Source organism: Eulemur rufifrons, chromosome 2 (assembly GCF_041146395.1).
Source record: "Eulemur rufifrons isolate Redbay chromosome 2, OSU_ERuf_1, whole genome shotgun sequence".
Classification (NCBI taxonomy): domain Eukaryota; kingdom Metazoa; phylum Chordata; class Mammalia; order Primates; family Lemuridae; genus Eulemur; species Eulemur rufifrons.
In genome coordinates, this window is record NC_090984.1 from 98,748,171 (window position 1) to 98,764,838 (window position 16,668).

At 41.4% G+C, this 16,668-nt stretch overlaps 1 protein-coding gene across 2 annotated transcripts in view; it reads left to right on the plus strand.

Annotated features, from left to right (window-relative positions):
* SIPA1L1 (signal induced proliferation associated 1 like 1) overlaps positions 1–16,668 on the plus strand; it is a 355,295-nt gene that overhangs the window by 319,501 nt on the left and 19,126 nt on the right. The window contains exons 17-19 of one of the 2 annotated variants that reach the window (XM_069488451.1): positions 923–985; positions 1,423–1,541; positions 4,608–5,050. In XM_069488451.1, coding sequence (XP_069344552.1) covers positions 923–985; positions 1,423–1,541; positions 4,608–5,050 — 625 coding nt within the window. The remainder of the gene's footprint in view (positions 1–922; positions 986–1,422; positions 1,542–4,607; positions 5,051–16,668) is intronic. The other variant, XM_069488458.1, reaches the window with a different exon arrangement.

Below are 16,668 nucleotides of genomic sequence, written 5' to 3' on the forward strand. Positions count from 1 at the left end.
CTGGGCCTGGAAGGGGTAATTATAAGGTTCTTCCTAGACCCGTATTCATCCTCTCACACGCACCTCCTCTAGGCTTTTTTTTTCTTGCATCCACTTTAGTTTAGTGGCATCCCACTCTTAATAGATAAGACTTTAAAATGAATAGGGATGAATCTTTTTCATATATTTGTTCATCCTCTTAGTAAGGTATACCTTTTTTTTTTTTAATTAAGGTACCCCTAGAGCCTGCCATAGAAGCCTTTTCCACCACAGTACAGGAGGTCCAAGTGATGTCTTTATCTAAAGCTTCAAATAAAATACTAAAATAATTTTTTAGCATTCTTGATATCCCAGCATTCTGGGAGAATAACCCAGCCTTTCTTAATTGGCACGTCAGAAGGAATCAGAAGGCTTAGTTGGTCTAAGCTATTGTAGGGAGAATTCAAGAAAAATAATGACTGCATTTTCATTTCTCAATACCCACCATTAAGTGTATAAAAGACTGACCTTTCTACATTCATTTTATAAGAACAACATTGTCTAATGACTTGCAGCGATTAAGAATGTTGAGGAGATTGGTATTTGTCAGGCAGACCCACCTGTCTTTGTGTATCAGTGTGTTATCAACTGGTACCCTGCGGACAGTGGAGACAGGACTTGAGCTTGCTGAACTGGCTCACACATCTCCCTGGATGTTTGCTTTTCTGCCTCTCTGCTCTTGGAAATGGTTGAGAGTCAGAGTCAAGGAGTGTGTTGCCCAGTCCTGTACACGTTAGGAAGGATGTTGCAGAAGTCCGGAATCTTGCTGTTAGCTATACTTATATTAAAGAGGATCCTTTATCTCTCACTTTTGGAACCCCATCTTGAACGCCAGCTTGGAGTCCGAAAGGAAGCAATTGTTTTAAGTAAACTAGTTGCTGTGTGTCTTTTCTGTTGTGCTCAGCTTACAGTTATAGAGGACCTCAGGATTTCAATTCTTTTGTCCTCGAGCAGCATGAATATACAGGTAAAATATTTCCAAAGTGTCATGGTAAGTAACACATGATTGCATCCATGCCTGTCTAGGTAATGTAGACCAAGCTAGGTTAGCCACACTTTGCAATGAATGAATTTCATAAATTTAATCCATATAACCTAAACTTTTCCCCCAAACCAAAAGTTGATTCTGAACTTTGCTGTGTTGTTCATGGCCTTTGGTTTGGTGGTACTTGGCTATGCTAATGTGTATGACGTGACATGTTGTCACCAGCTGCAAGCTTTCTCCATCAGCCACTTAGTTTCTGACCTGCTGTCTATTGTGTAGACTCTTAACAAGCTTACTGCTGAAATGCAAAGATTGCTGGTCAGTGAATTGAAAGATGCAATGGCAAGCCATCTTCATTTGTCACCATGTGCTTGTATCTGTTTAGTGCCTGCACCATAATGTCCTATGCTGTATTCCAGAGCCAACATGCCATCTCCCAGCAGTATCAAAGGTACTGCCAGCTTTCCGAGAGAGCCCCAGTGGGAGATTAATGCGGCAGGATCCAGTGGTTCATTTGTCTCCAAACAAACAAGGGCATGTAAGTTAACTATAAACTTATAAAAATAATAGATTCCCAGCAAGGTACCTTGCTTGCAATGTGAAAATGGTACGTGTCTGCTCTGCTTTCCTCCGCATGGTCAAAGAGGAAGCCATCCTGACAGAGGGTAGGTGTTTGATGTCATGGCCTTGCAGTTTCTGCTGCCATGGCCCTAAGATTGCTTTGAGATACATTGTACTTCCTCACTGGTATGCCCCTGCCACCCCTCCTAGGTCTAGCTGTAAGATCATCTAAAACAATCACAAACAATCCCAAAATGATGAGAATAAAAATATGCTAGAAATAAATTTTTATTTCCTTACACAATTGCAAGCATGAGATCTGGTTGGAGAACCAGTCCAAGGGCCAGACGGACAGCTTCCCATACACTTCCACACTGCTTCTCTTCCCTTCCATGGTGGCACACATTTTACCCTTTTTCCATAGTAATAATCGGTTCCTGCTCACTTACAGGTGGAATTGGGAATACCAGGCTATGCTCCACCTCCCTTTTACACTGCACTAGATTCCTTGGCCTGTCTATTCACTGGAATGTGTATTCATGTCATTCTACTGAATGAGGAAATACTGTATTTCATGTTCACTAATTTATAAGATGCCGAGAGAACTTTTAATGAGAAGGCTTATGTAAGTTTTGCACTAGAGAAATGAATATTGAAGTCAAAAACTCAAGAGAGCACATCCTACACTGTACTCTGTGGAGATTTACTGAGGAAATGTGATATTGTCACAGTTCTACTTGCAAATGATAGATTGTCCCAAAAGATCTGTGAGTTTCCCCTCCCTCATTAATATAACTTTATATTGATTACATGGTAAAATAATTTGGACAGACTTGGTGAAATAAAATATATTATTAAAATGAATTTCACCAGGGTTTCTTTTTTGTTTTTATTCTTTTATTTTTTAAATTTTGGCTACTAGAAAATTTAAAATTATATATGTGGTTCACATTATGTTTCTATAGAAATCTATTACATACTCTATACTCTCAATACGTCTCCATTCAAACCAGCCACATTAAAAGTACTGAATAGCCACACATGGCTGAGGGCTTCCAGATTCAACAGTACAGTCCCAGAGCTAAAGAAGTTCTGCCCTATTATAAATAAATGAAAGCTTAATAACACCGCTTTTTAAATTGTTATTGAGAAAAACTAGAGTAACACCCCAATAAAGGAACTGGGATTGATTTTTTTCCTAAGGGGAAGAGATGTTTCACTTGGAGATGAAACTGACATGTTCTCCTCCGGCCCCTGCCCTTGGCCAGTGGAGAGCATGCTCATTCCTCCCCAGAAAGAGACATACACACACAATTCCTCCTCTTAATTTCCAGCAAGCATCTAAACTTCCTGCCTCCCTCTCATTTTAAAATGTTATTTTACTCAGATGTCATTTAAAATCTTATTTCGTTGGTTAACTCTATAAAATGTTCTTTCTAAGCATGTAAGCTACTATGTAGAAAGGGTCCTGTATACATTTTTTAATTGAGATATTATTCACATCCCATAATATTCACCCATATAGAGTGTACAATGTGGTGGTTTTTACCATATTCACAGAGTTGTGCAACCAGCACCACAATCTAATTCTAGAACATCTTCATTACCACCCCTCACTACTTCCCATCCCCTCCAAGAGACAAACACTAATCTACTTTCTCTCTCTGAATTTGTCTATTCTGGACATTTCATATGAATGGAGTTATACAATATGTGGCCTTTTGTGTCTGGCTTCTTTCACTGAACATAGTATTTTTAAGAGTCATCCGTGTTGCAGCATGAATCAGTACTTCATTCCTTTTCATGGCTGAATAATAGTCCATTGTGTGGATAATACCCTATTCTTTTAATCCTTTTATCAGTTGATGGCCATTTGGGTGGTTTTCGCTTTTTGGCTATTATGAATACTACTACGATAAACATTCATGTAGAAGGTTTTGTGTGAACACACGTTTTTATTTCTCTTGGGTGTATAACAAAAGTGGAACTACAACTGTTTTCCCACGGGGGCCACCCTATTTTATATTCCCAACAATGCCAGCCCAGCATTCATTGCTGTCTGCCCTTTTTATTATAACCATCCTAGTGGGTGTACAGTGGTATTCCATTGTGGTTTCAGTTTGCATTTCCCTAATGACTAAGGATATTGAACATCTTTTCATGTGCTTCTTGGGAATTTATATATCCTCTTTGGAGAAATCTCTCTTCAAATCTTTTACCCATTTGTTAATTGGGTTATTTGAAGCACAGAAGTTTTTGATTTTGATGAAGACCAGTTTATCTGGGGTTTTTTGTTTGTTTGGTGTCATACTTAAGAAACCACTGTCTAACTTCCACAGGTGTAAGTCACAGAGACTTACACTTGTTTTCTCTAAGAGTTTTATAGTTTTAGCTCTTATATTTAGATCTTTGATCATTTTTGAGTTCCTTTTTCTATGTGGTAAGTATCCAACTTCATTCTTTTTTGCATGTGGATATTCAGTTGTGCCAGCACCATTTGTTAATAAAGCTAATTTTTTTCCCGTTGAATTATTTTGGCACTTCTGTATAAATTTTACCTCTAAGCATTCCTTAGAAGGCTGTCTCCTAAATAGATGTTAATTGGGGAGGCAAAAGGAGATCTCTTTAGAAGTTAGTCTCATATTCAGTCTTTTAGTTACTCTGAGCAAGTAGGGCTTTTAGAATCAAGCATGCTTTCTAATTATAAGCTCTTTGGAAATGTCATTGCCTTTCTATTTTTAATGACAATTTGGATTTCTTCCTGATTAAAATGATCTCAGTAGTATTGATACTTTGGCGTAAGTCAAATAATGAAAAATGGATTTGGAAAAAAAAATTCCAGCACTCTCTGCCACGGGGACACTTGTGAATGGGCCAGAGTCACAGAGGTTCCAGGCACTCTGGACTCTGACTTGTCATTATTGGAACTTTTGTGTCTTGAGAACCCTGTAACTGGACACAAGTCAGTGTCATCTCCCATTATTGTTGCCTGGTGTTCAGGACGCAGAACCTTGCACTCACGTAAATCCTGCTTCCCTTGCAGTCCGATAGCCACTACTCGAGCCACTCCAGTAGCAATACCCTCTCCAGCAACGCTTCGAGCGCCCACAGTGACGAGAAGTGGTACGATGGGGACCGCACAGAATCCGAACTCAACAGCTATAACTATCTGCAAGGCACCTCTGCCGACAGTGGCATCGACACCACCTCCTATGGCCCCAGCCACGGCAGCACGGCCTCCCTGGGGGCTGCCACGTCGTCACCACGCTCGGGGCCTGGCAAGGAGAAAGTGGCACCTCTGTGGCATAGCTCCAGTGAAGTGATCTCCTTGGCAGATCGGACTTTAGAAACAGAGAGTCATGGTATGGACCGGAAAACAGAGTCCTCCCTGAGCCTGGATCTCCACAGCAAGAGCCAGGCGGGCTCGAACCCTCTGACCAGGGAGAACAGCACTTTCAGTATAAACGATGCTGCTTCCCACACCAGGTAACTAACTAACTGCCCTTCCGTGCTGCCTCCCCAGTGCCCAGCCCCGGCCTCAGTCCCGTTTCCTGGTCTCATCCCACTTCACTTTGCTCACTAGTGTATAAGGAGAAGAGCTTTTTCATGCAGTGACGATTGTACTTATATATTTAATGCCTTGTATCTGCCAGCAAAAATATATTAGACCTACAGTCCTAATGTATTACTTTAAACTGTGAAAAAAATTGCAGATTTATTTTTTGTAAAGTTGGATTTGACCTTTTTGAAGTTTCCTGTGTACCACAATTAGAGAGGAATTTTGTAATTTTCAGCTGGTGATAAAGAATATATACTGGGATGGCCTTTTGAAGATATTTAAAAAATACTGACCACATTTTTAAAAGAAAGGGGTCTTTCCTGAGACCAAGCGCGTTATTTCCATGCTGAGCGCATCCTGGACACTGCCTCCCTACCCGAGCACATCACCTCCCCGATGTTTGCGTGGTGATTTTTCTTCAGTAATTGGCTCCTGACAGTGATGTGTTGAGAGGGGGAGGTGTCCAACAGGGAAGTGCAGCTAAAATTAGACACAGCTCATCTACCTTTCGGTATAGGAAAGTACGCATCCCCTTGTATCCTTGGAGATCACCCCACTAGACAAAATAAAGACTATTTTTCATTTCCTCTTTTGGATTTGAGCCTCAAACCCCAAGTATGACAAGATTCCTCCGTTTAGGGAGGAAACATTCCATTGCTATCTTCGTGGGCCTGTTAACCTCTACCTCTGCGGTGGTTTCTCCTCTTACTTTTCACTGTTGTCAGTCACTGATTGACTTGTGTGACAGTATCTCACCTTGCTGTCTTCTGGGTCTCTGTTACTGTTATGCCCTAAGGAAAAATACTAGAGAGCCTTAATATAGTTTTATTTTTCAAACAGAAATCCAGGCACATAATCTGTCAGTAAACCCCTGATAACCTTAATGAGAGAGGACATCTGCTACTTAATTTGGATTTAACTTGATCAGTTAAATATTCAGTTTTGTCTTTGTGTCTGTATTCTTACCGATGACATTTTTGAGCTTTCCTTCTGTTAAAATTCCAAGCTCTATGGTAGGAGGCATTTCACAAGTTTTGTTTCTGTTTACCAGCACCACACTGCAGATGGAAAAACGATTATGAGAGGTCTGGAAATTCCATGACCCCCAAGCAAAACTGAAATTGGGAAAATAGTCTCAATATTCTTGAGTACCAGGCATCCTGTTAGTGTTCCACAATTCAGAAAATAGAACGTTTGGTTCAAAGGGTGTAAGAGATGTGTTTGGAAAATCAGGACAGAAGGCTGGGCATCCGATGCCATAATTATAGACACACAGAGTCACATGACACAGAATTAGGGCACTTGCTTACTGTGTTGGGTACATCCCCTTCTCAATAACTGTAGTGCATCGACTTAGAACATTTTTCAGATCAGAATAGTTTCTCTGTGGTTTCTAGATTTAGTTTGACTCCTACTTCTTTGGTTTTCAATAATTCGTTTTGAAAGGAGGATACCTTTTCTTAAGAGTGGTCTTTCGTCTGAAGATGATGTATCTCTGGTCTGATTTGACGGCAGAAGAAATCGGTTTATGGAGGTCTTGTCTCACGTGGAGTAAGGTTGAAAAGAGCTGGGCCCCTGAAGGGAAAGCACAAGGCCTGAGGCTGTGCCGTTATCTAACAAATCCCCAGGGATTTACAAAGTGCCTGAGAAGCAAGCACCTGGGTTTGCATTATCCGAATGTGCTGACTGGAGCTGCCTGAAGGCCTCAAAGGATTATCTAAATTTTCTGCTTCAAACTGGCTATGCAGAATCATTGAAATCATCACTTAGAAATAACTCTCCTATTGAAAGTCAAACTTACTAGAGAAGAGAAGAATGTGGCCTTTCAGGGAAGGTGGCAGGGCTTCCCACCCACTGATGGGTTGACTCACATCTGTCTGCGGACTGGCAAATGGGGAAGCTTCGGGACTTCGGGCTGCTGATCTTGGCAGAGTGAGCTGGGTAATCAGAGCTTTCGCAGCCTGCCTTTTCTGGAGGAAGAGGGGATGTAGCCACCAAGTACACATTGCTAGAGAAACTGAAATCACAGCAAATTAGAGTGTTTGTGTCTTCAGAAGACAGGAACAGCAATTAATGTGGCGATCTCTTGACAGTGCATAAAAGAGCTTGTACCTGGGACTTGGTGACAAAATCTAAATTACAGTGATTAAGTTTCGCTGCATCTTTCTGGCTGGGCTCTGCTCCTACCCGCTCTGTCCTCCCGTCTCCCTGTCGGTGACTGTGCAGGTTTTTTGTGGCACCCCCATGAGAACTGCATTAATGTAGGCTGGTAATTACATGGGGTTGTTATATCTGAATGTCATTAAGAGGAGCCAAACACACTGATAACTTTCTACAATTTAAAAAGGTCTATTAATTGCTCTAGTGTTGCTTCCCTGGAATCTATATGTATTTTTTTTATTAAGCTTAAAAGTTTAGGGAGACGTTTAAAAAATTGAGTTTTTTTGTAATAGCTGTTTCACTTTCAGATCTTAAAATGAACCACTCAAAACAATGATTTATGGTGAGCATAGTGGAGGTGAAGATGGTTCTAATTTTAATATTCTTACCAGCTGGATTCATTTTTTTCTGAGAGTCCTGGCCTTGGCGGTAGGCAGTACCAGTTTGTGCGGCAAACAAGGACCTCCGGGTAGTATGAAGTGCTCTCGTCCTGCTGACCGGCGGTGTTTCCGGTGTTAGAGTTTGATTTAAGACCACACACAAAAGCCAAAAACCGCACATCATCCTTGCACACGCACATCTCTTCGGTGACATCCTGACCTGACTTGTTTTGGTGTCCAGACTTCTGTGCCCACCATTCTGCCTGTCTCCAAACTGTTTTCCTCTTGCTTCCCTTAGGCCCTCTCAGAGCTCTGTAGCCAGCGAGTACCCACCTATGAGATTACTGTACGTTGGTACTGCCACCCAGTGTAAGCGATTTCTCACCCAGTTTGTTCATCTCAGTACCTTTGCATGGTGTGTGCCACCGTGACCATCGGAGGTAGGTGCTCAGCACATTCTGATGAGCAAATAGGAAGAACTTCTGCTTAAATGTTCCCCCTTTTCTACCTGATGATTCAAGGCTGCTACTAATAAACCAGTTCAAAAGTCACGTAAATCCTCAACTCCTAACTCTTCGGGAAAACCACTGCTATGTTTCAAAGGTTTGTACAGACGTGTCCATATTCGTAGAGAACTATAGTGCTTTTATGTTAGGTGTAGGTATAAGAGTGTACGTAAAGTCCTTGTATAGCTTGAATTTTTGGTAAAGTCATTTCTGTATAAAAGTCTTTAAAATCTGTCAATAAAGTATGACAAGGAAGAACTTTGTAACAGCGTATATGCAAATATCAGTCAGGGTCTGGATATGTGTTGGTCGATGTCTGACATTCACTAGAGGAGCTGATTAAAGACTAAGAAAAATGCCTGCCTGCCCGCAGATGTCAGTACAGTTCAGTCTCATGAATGTGCTTTTTCTGGTTGACCTAATAAGTCAACTGTTCATGCCAGAGAAGCTGTATGTTTCTTGAGAGCAGAGGAAAAAGAAGGGCTTCTTATGTGTAGTTTACATTGAACATACGAAATGCCTCAGGCCGCTCTAGTGTAGTGGGCTATCTGTGTGTGTATTAGAGCTAGTGTGTTCAAATTTGCTCTCTGTGCCCTCTTTGGCATCCTACATTTGGGAAAATCATGCCTTCCTTCTTCATTTGGAAATTATTCAGTTATCTTTATCTGTAACATTTCCCTCTTTAAGTCTTTTCTGCCTGGATTTTTTTTTTTTTTCTCATTTACTAATAATGAGTTGCCTCTCCTCTACATTTTTTCCCTAATGTGAGAATATTATTTTTCTAAGTATTACGGACTAATTCAGAATTTGAAAGTTCAACTTCTAAAAGAACAAAACCAGAACTTCTCCCCAGTAGATGTGATTGGCTCCATTTGCCTTAACCTCGTTGTTGGGTGTGGATCATTTTAATTGGTAATTTTTGTCTTGTGGCCCCGCACACAATGAACAATCAGGATCGTATTAAATGTTGCTTCTATATGACAGAACTCCAGGTGATCTGGCCTCAGCTGTCTTGCTGCATCTCTTCTAGTTTATGAGGGTGGGTGGTTATTTTATCTGGAACTTTAGTTACTTTTAGTAACCACAAAGACTGAAAAATAGAACCACGCTGTAGTTGAAATTTCAAGTGAACATTGAGAAAATGAGCCGTCTGTCAAGCCGCAGAGTCTTGATGCAGAACTCACCAACATAACTATGTTTGTCATTACTTTGTTCTATGAGGCAACTAATCCGCTCATCCAGTGGGTATAAGCCCAAATTCTCCAAATGCCATTAAATCATAAGGTCAAAAGGAATTCAGAAAGGGCAGAGAGTCCGTTCTCTTTCATATTTAAAGCATCCTACTAGGATGAGAGTTTATACAATTGCTTTATACAAAAAAAAGGAAAAAAACAATCTCATGAGGAGAGATTCCACAGCCTTTCTGAGCACATAACAAGTCCTCTCCCTGTTTATTTTGTCCCATTCCTGTAGCTGCAGCTTAAACACAATTAAGAGAGAATAAATGTGTTTTTTTTTTCTGAGCCGAGTCTTTTCTAAACATTTTTGACATCTAAGATGATGAAAAGATGTGGTTAGCTCTTCTTGGCTTAACCTAGTTGTTGGATATGGATGGACTGTAAGGGCAGTCATTTGGAAAAAAAAAGAGAAAAATTAATTTTGTTGCAGCCCTTCACCCCCAGGCAAGTTGAGAAAGAAACAGAGAAAATAGATTCAGAGCCTGAGATCCAGGATCAAGTCTCAGTTCCGCCATGGCACAATGGACCAGCTATGTGGCCCTTGGCTGTGCATGCCATTTCACCCAGCTGTCCCTCACCTGCAGTCTAGGAGCTGGCATCTTGGCTCCGGACTACAGCAGAAGACGTTATGGTGCAGGCACTGAGTAGACAGATAAAGCACATGGTGACAAATGAAGATGGCTTGCCATTGCACCTTTCAGTCCACTGACCAGCAAACTCTGCTTGTTAAGAGTTTACACAAAAGACAGTAGGTCAGAAACTAAATGGCTGATGGATAGAGCTTGCAGCTGGTGACAGTGTGTCAGTCATACACATTAGCATAGCCAAGTACCACCAAACCAAAGGCTTAGTCCAAATGATGGCTGTTTCTCATGTGTTTGCTGAGAATAAAAAAGGTTGTCAGATGTTTTACAAACTGGAAATGTCCTTTTAAGACCAAAGGTTTTCTGTCATTTCCTTTTTTAAGCTCTTTATCAACTACCTTAATGCAGTTATCTAGTTACTTTTCTTTCAACAAGTATATATCTTCCACAGCTTCTATAACTGCTCCTTGGGTTGCATCCTGTTATCATATTTTCTCTTTTCAAGCTTTCTGCTTTGTTTTCTTTATCCTTTTTAGATGTCAGACCTAGTCATGACACCCTTTCTCACCTATGTCCAATAAAATGGTACTGTTCATAGATATTTGTTAGCATCGCATTACATTGCAGACTTATTCAGCTTGTGGTCCACAATGATCCCAGAGGCCTTTTCTGTTGTATATGCCTAGCCACTCATTTCCCTGTACTGTATGTATAAGTATGCTATGTACTTGCTAAATATCTGCTCCTTATAGATGGACAGTTTTTCCTTATCGTAGTCACTTGGATATCCCCTTTGCCAGCTTCATCCATCCCTACTTCACTTGTTTTGTTTTCCCCTTAATCCTTTGGAATTAGTGTCTCCTGACGCTCTCCTAAATTGTGGAGCCCAGTGTTGGAGTTAGTACAGAATCAGCTAGTGTTGAACACAGTAGGAGGAGTCCTCCTTAACCATTATCCTCCACATTATCGTCACCCTAAGGCGTATTTGTACAAGCAGTCACAGGAAACCCGGTCAGCTCTCCTCCCCTTGGTATTAGGCCAGCATTCAGCCTTTGCCCAGATTTTGCCACAGCCGTTTGACAGGTGACTAATTGCTGCTCTCCCCCTCCTGAAAATACCATCCTTAGCAGGCCTGGCCCGTCTAAAACCCGCCCCTCCGTGCCGTGCCTGAACAGTGCGTGACTCCAAGTGTTCCCTTCAGCAGCTTCCTACGGCACCGACAATGGCCAGCAGATGTTTTTCACAGGATGTGGTGGCCTCAGTGACGATGCAGGAATTCAGGACGGTCTCCCCAGCCCTCATGGGTTCGGTCCGTGGGGCTATGATTGATGGCATTCAGGCTCCCCGGTGCTGTGTGGTTCATTGCTTTGCAGAGTCAGCAAACGGGGGGCTCCTCTGTAGAGCAGCCCCCACTGTGACTACAACCCCTTGTGCGGATCGCTCATCCGGCATCCCCTGTGAAGTTTCACCACAGCGGGACTGTGAAAGAACCAGGGTGCGGCGCATGTGGTTCCTGGTTTCATTTGAGCATCAGGTCAAGATGAGAATTTTGGGCAGAGTCAGACTGTCCCAGATTCTTGGTTACCCAGTTCATTCTTTTTATATGGGGTATCATATGCACGTGTGTGTACCGTCTCTTCCAGAATTCATGTCCTAGCTCGGCCAAACAGAATCCAAGCTTGTTCCACTTTTAGGAAAGGGAAAGTGTCCTGTAGTTTGTATGAAAGTTAAAGTTAGTTGTCTCTTCATGTGGGGACACGCTAAGTTTCTAGCAGTTCCAGTTTGGCCATATTCACGGTTAAACTCACTTCTTATACAATGAGGGAAGTAACAGATATTGCAGTTGTCACTTCCTAATGTACCTACTGCTCTTTTCTTTTTGTTGCATATCATTGGTTTATTTTCTTGTTACACAATTCCTATGAAGAGATTTAACTCTCCTTGGCTAAAATGCAATTGCAGCCTAGTGAATTAACATGAAATCTCCAGGTTAGGGAGACAGGCCAGCCACACAGTGCCCCTTAAAAAGTGTGAAGCTGACTTCGTGTTAGTTGTGTTGTAATTAAACCCACAGAGATTCTTAGGTGAAGTGTGTGGGTGCACAACCCTCGAGGTGGGCCCAGGCCAGTGGGTTGGTAGCTTCAAGGAGCCCCACCCACAGCTGGGCCCAGAGTCAGACCCATTGTAGAGTGGGGGGAGTTGAGGGGCTACACAGTGGCTCTTAAACTCTAGAAAGCATGAGAAGCCTGTGGAAGTTTGTTAAAATACAGATTTCTGGGGCTCCAGAAGAACTGATGGGAGCGCAGGACTCTCCATTTATATCCACACCTGCAGGTGGCCACAGCAGCTTGAGAAACACAGCTTCACTTTCTTGATCTGGACAATATGAAACTGGATCTTAACCAAATGGTAACAGTATGAAAAATTCAACTGGGTTTCAGCAGTAGGTCTCAATTTGTGTGCACACTAGGGGGAAGTTTTGCCAGATCTCCAAGGCATCACCCCAGCTCTATTAAATGAAAACATCCAGGATTAGGACACCAGAAAACATGGTTTAGAAGAGCTCAGGGGATGGTCATATGCCCACTGAACTGAAAGCAAAGTGTACTGAAGTGCTGACCTTACTTCATACTGTGAGTTCTAGACGTTAAAGAAGGAAGACATACCAGTGAATTGCTAATTTGTTTTTGCTTGTACCTTTGTTCCTAAAGCTAATCAATTGTTAAGTAGGACTGTCTTGATTATAACCATTAATGAGCAGAAGTATGTTGGCATTTCACACCTGGGAGCTAGTAGCAGCCCATCTTGTTCACAGATAAAACCAATAATCAGGGTCAATGGTCTTATTTAAGCAATTACCCTTTTAAGAATACACTTGTAAACAGAAACATCATTTGTAGATTTTGTTATTTCTTGCAGTAAAATAAAGCATCATCTAGTTTTAAACACAGTATGAGTAAAATACACTATCATCATGTATAACTCTGCCTTCCATTTAAAATGGATAGCTAATTTATCTTTATTTGACAATTTCCTTCATCAAATATTGAGTGTCTGTAGTTGCCAGGGACTATTCTAGGCATAGGGGATTTAATAATGAACAAAGACAAAAAATCTCAGCCCTCATGGAGCTTACATTTAAACGTGAGGCAGACGATAAACAAGACAAAGAAATTAAATATATAGCATGCTACACAGTGACAAATGCTAAGGAGAAATAGTTTGCTCAACAGATGTTTTAGTGGGAGTCTGTTGTGTTCCTGGCTTTGTTAGATACACAGAAGAAAAAAAAAAAATCCCTGCCTTCAGAGGGTTTTTAATCTAGTACAATTTATTGAATGCTTATGAGGTAAATAATGGTAGGGATTAAATTCATAGAGAAAGGAAAGAGGTTCCCCAAACAGTATATACGGTATATCATTGCTCTCTCCTTTGACGTCTCTCAGTGTTTTCTTTAACTTTCCCTCTTGTACAATATGGCTCAAACCAGCATGGTTATTTTGCACAACATAGAGGAATTATTTGCAAATTAATGGGCTATGCAATTTACTTTCTATTCTCATGGCTATTTCTATTTTGACCAAACATTTAGTCTTTGAAGGCTCCAGAGTTTTGAATACCAGTGTTAATCATGTCAAGATACGTGATGCTGATAAATGTTAAATGTGGCAATTCAAATGTACCTCTGGTACAGTGGTGTTCAAAGTATGGGTCACAGACCACAGTATCCTCTGGTAAGGTGTTAAAAGTGCAAATTCTCATGCCCCCCCCACCCCCATCTCACGTGCTGAATCAGAATCTTGGGGGGGCAGTTAGGGAGGGGGCCCAACAATCTGTATTTTAGCATGCTGAAGTCTAACCAGCACTAGTCATTCAAACACACCTGCACTCACTTGTGGCTACTCATCAAGGCAGTTTAAGCAAGCACATGATTACCCCAGATGGGAGATGGTGTAAATTGGACCCTAATTCATTGGTTTTCGTTTTGTTGGAATCTGCTTCAGACACTAACCAGGGTTGAGGCTTGAGACATCGCCACGTCTGTGTTGTAAGTGTATATGATGGAGATATAGTCAGGTGAAAAAGAATCTGCAAACCAAAGATTAGATCTTGGCCCTAAGTGACTAACAAATGGCCACAAGCCCACCATATTGTTTTAAACTATGCTGAAGGCCGCCGCACTCTGACATTGCAGAAGTGTCCTTCCGTGGATGTTCCCAGTGAATGTGCGTTGCTGTTAATCTGGGTCTCTGCTGTCTTTATGAGCTCGCCTGCCTCTGTAGGGGTCTTTCCTGGCTTCCTTCTTTCTTTTGGTGGACCTTTCTCCTTTTAGTCTCCTTTGCATAACAGGGAGCTAATATTATTTTGTTCTTACTGATTTAATGTCCTGCACTTATGGAAGAATTTTGCATTCCCTTTTCTTAATTTTAGAAGCAAATGTATATATGTTTATTATTAAGAGGTAAGTTTGCATTGCTTTTAAATTTATGTCACCCTTTGAGGTTTTGTGAGGTTTTTTTTTTTTTTTCCTTCACTCTCTAGCTGGAAAAATATTTGGGGGAAAAGATTGTTAGGGGGATTGGAATGAGAATAGTCATTTTATTATTATTATAGTTTTTGCACGGTTTGAGCCTAGTTCCTCCCTCTTAGTTATAGAAATTAAGTAGATGTTTATATTTGGCCCAGATAGTATGGAAAACCCTCCAGGTCACCATAGCTCTGTGTCTCATTCTTCCCCCACCAGTATCCTGCCCCACCCTGTTGACAGAGCCTTCCTTCTGGCCATTTACTTTTGCTTTCTTTGTAGGTGTGTTTTTATCGGCAGATAACATACATACACAAAAAGGTGCAGGTCATGTGTACATCCAGATAAATTTTCACACCCAGGTGAATCATTACCCAGATCAAAAACCAGAACACTACGGCCATCCCAACACCACTCCCTGCCCCCATTACCTCCCCAGCTCGCACACCTCACCAAGGTGAATGCAATCCTGAATCCTAAAATCATAGACTTATTTTGCCTAGTTTTGGACTTCCCAGAAATGGAGTCTTACCGTATGTATTATGTTGTGTCTGGTGTCAACATTACGTTGGTGAGATTTCTCCATGTGTTGCAGGTAGCGTCAGTTTGTTTCCATCGCTGTGTTATGTTTACGTTGTGACAACAGACCACATCCCACGTATCCTCTCTACTGTTGAGCATTTGGATTGTTTCCAGTTTGGCATATTAAGAATTCTTGTACGTGTCCTTTGGTACACATATGTATGCATTTCTTTTGAGTTTCTAGGAATGGAGTGTCATAGTATAGACATATGTTCCACTTTACTGGAGCCTCTGAACTAGTTTTCCAAAGTGGTTGTAACAAGTGGCACTGTCAACAGCAGTGTATGAGAGTTCTGGTCACTTCACATCCTTTCTGGCACTTGATACCATAAGTCTTTCTAATTTAGCCATTCTGGTGGGGGTGTAAGGGACCCTCATTGTGGTTTTCATTTTCATTTTCCTGGTATCTGATGATGTTGAGCACCAATGTTTATTGGTCTCTTAGCTATCCTCTTTTGTGAAATACCTTTTCAGATCTTTGCCCATTTTCCTTTTGGGTTGTCTGTCTTGTTGATTTTTAGGAGTCAGTTATATATTCTGGATTGGGGCCTATTGTTGGATATATATTTTGCATATATTCTCCTACTCTGTCTTTTGATGAATAGAAGTTCTTAATTTTAATGGGGTTCAATTCTTTCCTTTGGATCCCATTAAACTATCCTCTGCCTCTATCATAAAGGTGTTCTTCCATGTTATAGTCCAGGATTTTTTTTTTTTTTTTTTTAAGACTGGGTTTTGTACTATCGCCCAGACTGGAGTGCAATGGCATCATGATAGCTCACAGCAACCTCAAACTCCTGGGCTCAAGTGATTCTCCTGCCTCAGCCTCCAGAGTGGCTGGAACTACAGGTGTGCACCACCACGTCCAGCTAACTTTTCTATTTTTTTGTAAAGATGGGATCTCACTCTTGCTCAGGCTGGTCTTGAACTCCTGAGCTCAAATGATCCTCCCACCTGGGCCTCCCAGAGTGTTAGGATTGCAGGCGTGAACCACCGCACTCAGCCAGGATTTTTAGATCTACATTTAAATGTACAATCCGGCTGGGAATTCATTTTTGTGGAAAGTTTGAGGTGGGGTTGTCAAGATTCATTTTCACTGATACATATTATCTCAGGACTTTTTAATATTAGAATAGTTTCAGATTTATAGAAAAGTTACAAAGATAGTGTAGAGAGTTCCCATATATCCCTCACCCAGTTTCTCCTGTTGTCATCATCTTACATCACTGTGGTATATTTGTCATAGAGTGATGCCTTATTATTAACCAAAGTCAATACTTTATTCGGTCAGGACCACTGGTGTTTGATGAATGAAAGTGCAGCGTAGTGAGAGTCAGCTGTCTTTGGTCTCATCCCAAGCTGGAGAACTCAGCAGGACTCGGACAGCGTGAGCTTAGCTCCCGTGAGACCACTGGGCAGGAAGTATGGAAATCCTACATACAGTTCAAGGCCCTCCACCTTTGGAGTCAACTGAAACTCTCATCCTCAGTTTTGCAAATTCTGCCTTTTTCAGTTCTGTACTGCTTTTGAAACTCCTGCATTTTAGACTTTTTTAAGTCCCTTAGGCTTT